The following is a 12,286-nucleotide window of genomic DNA, read 5'->3' as shown; positions in this document are numbered from 1 at the left end:
CCCGGCCAGAAGTGGACAGAGATGTCACACTCTCTCATTTGTTTTGTGTAAGTGTTTGGCAAAGTGGTCAAAGTAGCTGATTTGTGTCAAAAGTTGCATTGTTGTATTTACGGTGAACGGAAGTTGGAAGTGATGACGTCACAATGGGGAACTTTAGAAAATAGAGACAAACAAAAGTTTAAATCATATGAGAAAAAAAAGTTGTATTGCAAGCACACTATTCCAGACTAGTCTGCACGCTTTAACGTTTTGAATGGCATTTCTAGTTTACAGAGTGTAAGAGCAGTAGCGTGCAGAAGAATAAGTAGTATAATTATTCGCAAGTCCCACCTAACTATGAAGTTGTCTACTGTCCATTGACCACTTTACCTCATCTATTGATTGCATTGTTTGAACAGAATCTTGGCAGTTAATTAAAAACGTGAATGGAATCATTCTTCTAAAACTGTCTGGCTAGCTAACAAACATAAAGGTCAGATTAATTCTTAGCACAAATATATGATCACAGCACTGGCAAATTATGATTGATCAACTCCCTGACCAAAATGGTTTACATCCAGTCATAACAAGGGTCACGACCCTTCTAGTATTCTAATTCCAAATGTTCTGTTTGGGATGACCATGCGCTGCATGCCGGGATACATCTCCGTGTTGACACAAAATGGTCGAGTATGTTTTGTGACCTGGGAGTTTAGCAGGCCTAAAAACCAAACTTGTATCGTATTATTTGGCACGCAGAACATCCATTCGAGTAGTATATAGTAAGTGCCGAATATAGTGTTATAGCAAGGACACGTGAGAGCAAGACTGGCGAAGGGAAGCTGATTTGGCCACAGACAGAAAGTCCGCCCCTGAATGACTCGGCTACCGCTCACAGGTCGGTAGTATACAATATCATCTAACGCTAGCTAGCTAACACCGGGGATACTATTGGACTGCAATTTACTGTCAATCGTGTCCGAGGTGATTCCGTGAACAGCGTGTATAAACATCGCCAAAATATTCATACACGTTTGCAGTGATTTTACTTTTTATTTTATTCAGTATCCACCCTCCAGTTGTTGACATCTCCAGTTTGACATAATATGGGTTTTACTTAGATTGAACTAGAATCATCTAGCTTCTTCTCAACTCGCTGCTGCTGTGGTGACAGTTCAGGGCACGTTTGACGTGAATAAACGTCTGACTAGCTTGTGTTTGTCAACATTGCAACCATGTTGCAACATGACCTGTAACTAGAGGTGTAATCATTACGCCGATACCGTTGCAACATGACCTGTAGCCTGGGGTGTAATCATTACGCCGATACCGTTGCAACATGACCTGTAACTAGAGGTGTAATCATTAAGCCGATACCGTTGCAACATGACCTGTAACTAGAGGTGTAATCATTACGCCGATACCGTTGCAACATGACCTGTAGCCTGGGGTGTAATCATTACGCCGGTACCGTTGCAAAGCATTTTGTTTACTCCAAATGGGAAACGCAAACAAGAGTTTCCATTGGACAAATTCCCAGTAGGTCCCTCCCCGTGTCGTTCCGTTAGTTTCCGTTTGGTTCTTAAACGGTAAACGGTTTCCGTAATGAATACACCCCAACCGAAATATAATAATGTTGCAACAATTGTAATGAGTTTGTTGACATCAGGGTGCTGTAGAATATTATCTTCCAGGCAGAACGAACCATATGCTGACTGACTAAGCAAGACTTTACTATGTCAAAGGAAGCAAATGAATATGAGGTAGTTGAACTGTTATAGCTCTTTTATATCTGTCTTTTTCGTTCGTTATAATTCCCGAAACAGAGTTGGCCTTCTTATGGACGTTTATTTTGGGAAGCCTAATATAAAGATGATCCTCGAAGGTTAGTTCTCTAACTTCCTCCCATCTTGTCCGTTTCAGAGTACAGTTACCTACATCATAGAGGACACTAAACCAAGCCGAATGTAAGTGTCAGGTCCAGGCATGTTACTACTACTAATAACCCCATATTCCCATGAGCCACCTCATTTGGCACACAATTTTTTTCACACAATTGTTCTGCTATTCCTATTAGGACTGATATCATTCTGATATGACATTGTGATGTAAGGATAGATATTATCATTCTGATATGACATTGTGATCTAAGGATAGATAGTATCATTCTGATATGATATTGTGATGTAAGGATAGATCATTAGTCTGATATGATATGACATTGTGATGTAAGGATAGATCATTAGTCTGATATGATATGACATTGTGATGTAACGATAGATCATTAGTCTGATATGACATTGTGATATAAGGATAGATAGTATCATTCTGATATGATATTGTGATGTAAGGATAGATCATTAGTCTGATATGACATTGTGATATAAGGATAGATCATTAGTCTGATATGATATGACATTGTGATGTAAGGATAGATCATTAGTCTGATATGACATTGTGATATAAGGATAGATCATTAGTCTGATATGACATTGTGATGTAAGGATAGATCATTAGTCTGATATTATATGACATTGTGATGTAAGGATAGATCATTAGTCTGATATGACATTGTGATGTAAGGCTGGATCATTAGTCTGATATGACATTGTGATGTAAGGATAGATCATTAGTCTGATATGATATGACATTGTGATGTAAGGATAGATCATTAGTCTGATATGATATGACATTGTTATGTAACGATAGATCATTAGTCTGATATGACATGACATTGTGATATAAGGATAGATCATTAGTCTGATATGACATTGTGATGTAAGGATAGATCATTAGTCTGATATGACATTGTGATGTAAGGATAGATCATTAGTCTGATATGATATGACATTGTGATGTAAGGATAGATCATTAGTCTGATATGATATGACATTGTGATGTAAGGATAGATCATTAGTCTGATATGATATGACATTGTGATGTAAGGATAGATCATTAGTCTGATATGATATGACATTGTGATGTAAGGATAGATCATTAGTCTGATATGATATGACATTGTGATGTAAGGATAGATCATTAGTCTGATATGATATGACATTGTGATGTAAGGATAGATCATTAGTCTGATATGACATGACATTGTGATGTAAGGATAGATCATTAGTCTGATATGACATTGTGATGTAAGGATTGATCATTAGTCTGATATGACATTGTGATATAAGGATAGATCATTAGTCTGATATGATATGACATTGTGATGTAAGGATAGATCATTAGTCTGATATGATATGACATTGTGATGTAAGGATAGATCATTAGTCTGATATGATATGACATTGTGATGTAACGATAGATCATTAGTCTGATATGATATGACATTGTGATATAAGGATAGATCATTAGTCTGATATAACATTGTTATGTAAGGATAGATATTATCATTCTGATATGACATTGTGATGTAAGGAAAGCTTTATCATTCTGATATGATATGACATTGTGATGTAAAGATATATATTATCATTCTGATATGATATTGTGATGTAAGGAAAGATATTATCATTCTGATATGATTTTGTGATGTAAGGAAAGATATCATTCTGATATGACATTGTGATATAAGGATATCATTCTGATATGATATTGTGATGTAATGATATATGTTATCATTCTGATATGACATTGTGATGTAAGGATATATATTATCATTCTGATATGACATTGTGATGTAAGGATAGATCATTAGTCTGATATGATATGACATTGTGATGTAAGGATAGATCATTAGTCTGATATGATATGACACTGTGATGTAAGGATAGATCATTATTCTGATATGATATGACATTATGATATAAGGATAGATCATTAGTCTGATATGACATTGTTATGTAAGGATAGATATTATCATTCTGATATGACATTGTGATGTAAGGAAAGATATTATCATTCTGATATGATATGACATTGTGATGTAAGGAAAGATATTATCATTCTGATATGACATTGTGATGTAAAGAAAGATTATCATTTTGATATGATATTGTGATGTAAGGAAAGATATTATCATTCTGATATGATATGACATTGTGATATAAGGATATCATTCTGATATGATATTGTGATGTTATGATATATATTATCATTCTGATATGACATTGTGATGTTATGATATATATTATCATTCTGATATGACATTGTGATGTAAGGATAGATCATTAGTCTGATATGATATGATATTGTGATGTAAGGATAGATCATTAGTCTGATATGATATGACATTGTGATGTAAGGATAGATCATTAGTCTGATATGATATGACATTGTGATATAAGGATAGATCATTAGTCTGATATGATATGACATTGTGATGTAAGGATAGATCATTAGTCTGATATGACATTGTGATGTAAGGATAGATCATTAGTCTGATATGATATGACATTGTGATGTAATGATAGATCATTAGTCTGATATGACATTGTGATGTAAGGATAGATCATTAGTCTGATATGACATTGTGATGTAAGGATAGATCATTAGTCTGATATGACATTGTGATGTAAGGATAGATCATTAGTCTGATATGATATGACATTGTGATGTAAGGATAGATCATTAGTCTGATATGATATGACATTGTGATGTAAGGATAGATCATTAGTCTGATATGATATGACATTGTGATATAAGGATAGATCATTAGTCTGATATGATATGACATTGTGATATAAGGATAGATCATTAGTCTGATATGATATGACATTGTGATATAAGGATAGATCATTAGTCTGATATGATATGACATTGTGATGTAATGATAGATCATTAGTCTGATATGATATGACATTGTGATGTAACGATAGATCATTAGTCTGATATGATATGACATTGTGATGTAAGGATAGATCATTAGTCTGATATGATATGACATTGTGATATAAGGATAGATCATTAGTCTGATATGATATGACATTGTGATGTAAGGATAGATCATTAGTCTGATATGACATTGTGATGTAAGGATAGATCATTAGTCTGATATGATATGACATTGTGATGTAAGGATAGATCATTAGTCTGATATGACATTGTGATGTAAGGCTGGATCATTAGTCTGATATGACATTGTGATGTAAGGATAGATCATTAGTCTGATATGATATGACATTGTGATGTAAGGATAGATCATTAGTCTGATATGATATGACATTGTGATATAAGGATAGATCATTAGTCTGATATGACATTGTGATGTAGGGATAGATCATTAGTCTGATATGATATGACATTGTGATGTAAGGATAGATCATTAGTCTGATATGATATGACATTGTGATGTAAGGATATATCATTAGTCTGATATGATATGACATTGTGATATAAGGATAGATCATTACTCTGATATGATATGACATTGTGATGTAAGGATAGATCATTAGTCTGATATGATATGACATTGTGATGTAAGGATAGATCATTAGTCTGATATGATATGACATTGTGATGTAAGGATAGATCATTAGTCTGATATGATATGACATTGTGATGTAACGATAGATCATTAGTCTGATATGACATGACATTGTGATGTAACGATAGATCATTAGTCTGATATGATATGACATTGTGATGTAAGGATAGATATTATCATTCTGATATGACATTGTGATGTAAGGATAGATCATTAGTCTGATATGATATGACATTGTGATGTAAGGATAGATCATTAGTCTGATATGATATGACATTGTGATGTAAGTATAGATGATTAGTCTGATATGATATGACATTGTGATGACATTGTGATGTAAGGATAGATCATTAGTCTGATATGATATGACATTGTGATGTAACGATAGATCATTAGTCTGATATGATATGACATTGTGATGTAAGGATAGATCATTAGTCTGATATGATATGACATTGTGATGTAAGGATAGATCATTAGTCTGATATGATATGACATTGTGATGTAAGGATAGATCATTAGTCTGATATGATATGACATTGTGATGTAAGGATAGATCATTAGTCTGATATGATATGACATTGTGATGTAAGGATAGATCATTAGTCTGATATGATATGACATTGTGATGTTATGATATATATTATCATTCTGATATGACATTGTGATGTAAGGATAGATCATTAGTCTGATATGATATGGTGATGTAACGATAGATCATTAGTCTGATATGATATGATATTGTGATGTAAGTATAGATCATTAGTCTGATATGATATGACATTGTGATATAAGGATAGATCATTAGTCTGATATGATATGACATTGTGATATAAGGATAGATCATTAGTCTGATATGATATGACATTGTGGTGATTCAGTCAGTTCATTTTTAACATGTCATCATTTTTCACATGGATCAATTTGCAACATTGGAGCCAAATCATAGGCCTAGTACATTTTCCTCCAAATGCAATGCAATGCTGTGATTAACTTACGATTAGTACATTTATTGTAACTGTTGCATCGCTAGTTTATTCTGACTGTTTTGATTGTTTTTGTGCTTGATCTATCTTCTGTGTGTGATTTGTTAGTCATGTGATGAGCACGCTTCCTTTTCGATGGTCATCGTACTAAAACCTTGTCACTTCCTGTTTGAATGTCCCGTACAGGAAGAGAGCGGCTGCAAAGCATCTAATTGAGCGCTACTTTCGCCAGTTAACCGAGGGCTGTGGAAATGGGGCCTGCACGAATGAGTTGTGTGCTTCGTGTCTTGGTTTTCAGCCGCTGGATCACAACACGGCGGCCATCAGAGCCCTGGAGCTCTATAAAATGAATGCCAAACTGTGTGGTCGTCACTCTGCTGCCTTCCCTGACAATAGCAGTGCCAAAGAAACCCACCCTGCCTTATTGGGCGACCGTCACGGGAAGATGCCAGACCACGAAGACAACCTGTTTCCTCCTAGGGAAGACTTCAGAGGTAAACACAATACTTTTCACAGTCCCAAAATGGCACCCTGTATAGTACACTGCCCTGTGTGACCCTTTTCTCTCTATTCAATGTTCATTCATTTTAGAGAGAATCAAATGGTTGATCATGTATTCATTTTAGAGTGAATCAAATGGTTGATCATGTATTCATTCTAGAGAGAATCAAATGGTTGCTCATGTATTCATTTTAGAGTGAATCAAATGGTTGCTCATGTACATTTACATTTAAGTCATTTAGCAGACGCTCTTATCCAGAGCGACTTACAAATTGGTGCATTCACCTTATGATATCCAGTGGAACAACCACTTTACAATAGTGCATCTAACTCTTTTAAGGGGGGGGGGGGGGGGGGGGGGGTTAGAGGGATTACTTTATCCTATCCTAGGTATTCCTTAAAGAGGTGGGGTTTCAGGTGTCTCCGGAAGGTGGTGATTGACTCCGCTGACCTGGCGTCGTGAGGGAGTTTGTTCCACCATTGTATTCATTTTAGAGTGAATCAAATGGTTGCTGATACATTCATTTTAGAGAGAATCAAATGGTTGCTCATGTATTCATTTTAGAGAGAATCAAATGGTTGCTCATGTATTCATTTTAGAGTGAATCAAATGGTTGCTCATGTATTCATTTTAGAGTGAATCAAATGGTTGCTCATGTATTCATTTTAGAGAATCAAATGGTTGCTCATATATTCATTTTAGAGTGAATCAAATGGTTGCTCATGTATTCATTTTAGAGAGAATCAAATGGTTGCTCATGTATTCATTTTAGAGTGAATCAAATGGTTGCTCATGTATTAATTTTAGAGTGAATCAAATGGTTGCTCATGTATTCATTTTAGAGAGAATCAAATGATTGCTCATGTATTCATTTTAGAGAGAATCAAATGGTTGCTCATGTATTCATTTTAGAGAGAATCAAATGGTTGCTCATGTATTCATTTTAGAGAGAATCAAATGGTTGCTCATGTATTCATTTTAGAGTGAATTAAATGGTTGCTCATGTATTCATTTTAGAGAGAATCAAATGGTTGCTCATGTATTCATTTTAGAGTGAATCAAATGGTTGCTGATGTATTCATTTTAGAGAGAATCAAATGGTTGCTCATGTATTCATTTTAGAGAGAATCAAATGGTTGCTCATGTATTCATTTTAGAGAGAATCAAATGGTTGCTCATGTATTCATTTTAGAGAGAATCAAATGGTTGCTCATGTATTCATTTTAGAGAGAATCAAATGGTTGCTCATGTATTCATTTTAGAGAGAATCAAATGGTTGCTCATGTATTCATTTTAGAGAGAATCAAATGGTTGCTCATGTATTCATTTTAGAGAGAATCAAATGGTTGCTCATGTATTCATTTTAGAGAGAATCAAATGGTTGCTCATGTATTCATTTTAGAGAGAATCAAATGGTTGCTCATGTATTCATTTTAGAGAGAATCAAATGGTTGCTCATGTATTCATTTTAGAGTGAATCAAATGATTGCTCATGTATTCATTTTAGAGAGAATCAAATGGTTGCTCATGTATTCATTTTAGAGTGAATCAAATGGTTGCTGATTTATTCATTTTAGAGAGAATCAAATGGTTGCTCATGTATTCATTTTAGAGAGAATCAAATGGTTGCTCATGTATTCATTTTAGAGAGAATCAAATGATTGCTCATGTATTCATTTTAGAGAGAATCAAATGGTTGCTCATGTATTCATTTTAGAGAGAATCAAATGGTTGCTCATGTATTAATTTTCTCTGTGATTGCTCTGTGTCCAGAGGTGCATTACCTGACCGAGGAGAAGGTGTATGAGATCCTGAGTATCTGTGAGGGGAAGAAGGACTACTCTCCTCTGATCCGAGTCATCGGGAGGATCTTCTCCAGCGCTGACGGCCTGGTGCGGAGCTTCAGGAAAGACAAGGAGCAACACCCCGACACCAAGGAGCAGCGCAAGACCCACCAGGCCAAAGACGAGGACAAGGACGAGGACGACAAGGAGAGAACCACCGCCATGGAGCAGGAATCGGAGGCCTCGGCGTCCATGGAAGGAGCGACGGGATCGACGGAGAACCGACTGGGTCCTGTGGAGGTCTCAGTGGACATAGAAGCTGTGAGGAGAGTGTACGACAGACTCCTCTCCAACGAGAAGATGGAATCAGCCTTACTCAACGCCCTGGTCTACCTCACTCCCAACGTAGAGCTGGATCTAACCTATCTGGACGTGTACGACACCAACCCAGACTACCTGAACATCTTCGTCATCGTGATGGAGAACAGCAGCCTCCACAGCCCAGAGTACCTGGAGATGGCCATGCCTCTGTTCTGTAAGTGTATGAGTAAACTCCCTCTGCCTGCCCTGGCCAAGCTGACGCGCCTGTGGTCTCGGTACAGTGTAGAGCACATCAGGCGTATGATGGAGACTTTCCAGCAACTCATCACCTACACGGTAACCTTACATCCTTTATCGGATTTTAGTTTTTTTTTTTTTTTTCATTCATGCTCGCAGTCGACAAGACTGATTTATACAGAATGCACAGTTACATGCTCAATATTCTTTATGCATTTTGTCATTTTCTACCTAGCTACCTAGATAGAGATAGAGTTTGATTCCTCTGTAATGAATAGTGCTAACTCAATCTAAACCAGGAGTGATTTGTCACATGCACAGGATACAGCAGGTGTAAACAGCACAGTGAAATGCTTAGCTGTTATACAATTTTTTTATTTTTATGTATTATTCACATTTTTATTCAGGTAATCAGCAACGAGTACGACAGCGACAGTCTGGTCAACGACGACGAGTGTGTGGTGGCTGCAGCCAAGTGTCTGAAGGTACTGTTCTGATTCGAAACTGCCTTGGTCAATCTGATCTGACATGCTCGTTCCATACAAACTATTAACATTACCTAGGAGAAGAACCAATGGCCATTAGCAATGTCTAGTGGTAGAACCAAGGTCCATTAACAATACCTAGTGGTAGAACCAAGGTCCATTAGCATTACCTGGGAGTAGAACCAAGGTTCATTAGCATTACCTAAGAGTAGAACCAAGGTCCATTAACATTACCTAGTGGTAGAACCAAGGTCCATTAGCATTACCTGGGAGTAGAACCAAGGTCCATTAGCATTACCTGGGAGTAGAACCAAGGTTCATTAGCATTACCTAAGAGTAGAACCAAGGTCCATTAACATTACCTGGGAGTAGAACCAAGGTCCATTAACATTACCTGGGAGTAGAACCAAGGTCCATTAACATTAACTAGTGGTAGAACCAATGTCCATTAACAATACCTAGTGGTAGAACCAAGGTATATTAACATTACCTAGTGGTAGAACCAAGGTCATAGGTTTAATTTTTTTTACTGTAAAGCGTTTTGCATAAAAACAAAAAAAGCATGTTAAATAAAGTTTGATTGTATTTGAAGCTGGTGTTCTACGCCAACGTCCTGGGAGGAGACCTGGATACGGGTCACAATGAGGAGGAGGAGCCTGCGTCAGAGTCCAGCGAGCTCACCCTGCAGGAGCTCCTGGGGGAGGAGAGGAGTAACAAGAAGGGGCCCCGGGTCGACCCTTTGGAGAAGGTGAGACGACCACAATGGACATATGTTGTTCAAGTTTCTGTGTTATCCACAACGATTTAAATACTTTTCTGATTTTCAAATCATTTTAAAAGGAGCTGGGCGTCAGGACCCTGGACTGCAGACGACCCCTCATCCCCTTCGAGGAGTTTGTCAACGAGCCGTTGAACGATGTTCTGGAGATGGACAAGGACTTTACCTTCTTCAAGGTGGACTCGGAGAGTAAGTTCTCCTTCCAGAGCTGTCCCTTCATCCTCAACGCCTGCACCAAGAGCCTGGGTCTGTACTACGACAACCGCATCAGCATGTACAGCGAGAGGAGGATCACGGCGCTCTACAGCCTGGTACAAGGACAGCAGCTCAACCCGTATCTCAGGCTCAAAGTACGACGAGACCACATCATCGACGACGCCCTCGTCAGGGTGAGTCACAGACACACACACACAGACACTTGTTGGTGTAATGTTGAAGGGGAACTGCACCTGCTGATTTGGCCTCGTTTTTTAGGGGGGGGGACTTGCTCCTTAAGAAATGCTGGCGGGCCATAACAGAAGCCAAACGTGAGTTGGCTTGGGGGTGTGGTTTGATGTGGGTGTGTCCTTGCCACCACCAAGACACGCCCCTCTGTCAGAACCTTGTCCACAGCGGTTTCCTCAATAACCACAAACAAACCTCCTGCCGGTTGAGATCAGTAACTACAGGCAGATGTACGGTGAGATGCCAGAGGAAGTGTTTAATAAGTCAGTAGTCTACAGAGTAATATGAGAATAATGCAATTCCTAAATGTATGTAGATATTCTAAACTAAGTGTTTTGATAACTTTCAAATGTAGTAACAGGTCAATGTAGAATAAACAACCCTTTACATAATACCATAGAAGAAGTGTTCTTCCTGTGTGATGTCCCGTACACAACAGGAGTTCCCTGGTCCAGAATACACAGGGTTTCTCCCTCCCCATATTGACTGATCCTGGTCCAGAATACACAGGGTTTCTCCCTCCCCATATTGACTGATCCTGGTCCAGAATACACAGGGTTTCTCCCTCCCCATATTGACTGATCCTGTTGCAGAATAAACAGGGTTTCTCCCTCCCCATATTGACTGATCCTGTTGCAGAATACACAGGGTTTCTCTCTTCCCATATTGACTGATCCTGTTGCAGAATACACAGGGTTTCTCTCTCCCCATATTGACTGATCCTGGTCCAGAATACACAGGGTTTCTCCCTCCCCATATTGACTGATCCTGTTGCAGAATACGCAGGGTTTCTCCCTCCTCATATTGACTGATACCTGATCCTGGTCCAGAAAACACAGGGTTTCTCCCTCCCCATATTGACTGATCCTGTTGCAGAATACACAGGGTTTCTCCCTCCTCATATTGACTGATACCTGATCCTGGTCCAGAAAACACAGGGTTTCTCCCTCCCCATATTGACTGATCCTGGTCCAGAATACACAGGGTTTCTCCCTCCCCATATTGACTGATCCTGTTGCAGAATACACAGGGTTTCTCCCTCCCCATATTGACTGATCCTGTTGCAGAATACACAGGGTTTCTCCCTCCTCATATTGACTGATACCTGATCCTGGTCCAGAAAACACAGGGTTTCTCCCTCCCCATATTGACTGATCCTGGTCCAGAATACACAGGGTTTCTCCCTCCCCATATTGACTGATCCTGTTGCAGAATACACAGGGTTTCTCCCTCCTCATATTGACTGATACCTGATCCTGGTCCAGAAAACACAGGGTTTCTCCCTCCCCATATTGACTGATCCTGGTCCAGAATACACAGGGTTTCTCCC

The 12,286-nt window shown here is 38.2% G+C and overlaps 1 protein-coding gene across 3 annotated transcripts in view; it reads left to right on the top strand.

Moving 5' to 3' along the window:
* Positions 1-591: 591 nt before the first annotated feature.
* Positions 592-12,286, top strand: part of LOC139541689 (ubiquitin-protein ligase E3A-like) — a 41,288-nt gene continuing 29,593 nt past the window's right edge. The window contains exons 1-7 of one of the 3 annotated variants that reach the window (XM_071346622.1): positions 592-877; positions 1,903-1,946; positions 6,592-6,899; positions 8,681-9,348; positions 9,657-9,734; positions 10,327-10,482; positions 10,575-10,901. In XM_071346622.1, coding sequence (XP_071202723.1) covers positions 1,945-1,946; positions 6,592-6,899; positions 8,681-9,348; positions 9,657-9,734; positions 10,327-10,482; positions 10,575-10,901 — 1,539 coding nt within the window. In that variant the 5' untranslated portion in view covers positions 592-877; positions 1,903-1,944. Of the gene's footprint in view, positions 882-1,657; positions 1,743-1,902; positions 1,947-6,591; positions 6,900-8,680; positions 9,349-9,656; positions 9,735-10,326; positions 10,483-10,574; positions 10,902-12,286 lie in introns of those variants that run through there. The other 2 variants (XM_071346623.1, XM_071346621.1) reach the window with 2 other exon arrangements.

Source organism: Salvelinus alpinus, chromosome 16, assembly GCF_045679555.1.
Source record: "Salvelinus alpinus chromosome 16, SLU_Salpinus.1, whole genome shotgun sequence".
In the NCBI taxonomy this organism is placed as follows: Eukaryota; Metazoa; Chordata; class Actinopteri; order Salmoniformes; family Salmonidae; genus Salvelinus; species Salvelinus alpinus.
Note: the sequence above shows the minus strand (reverse complement) of the source record. Positions and strands in the feature narration are given on the sequence as shown.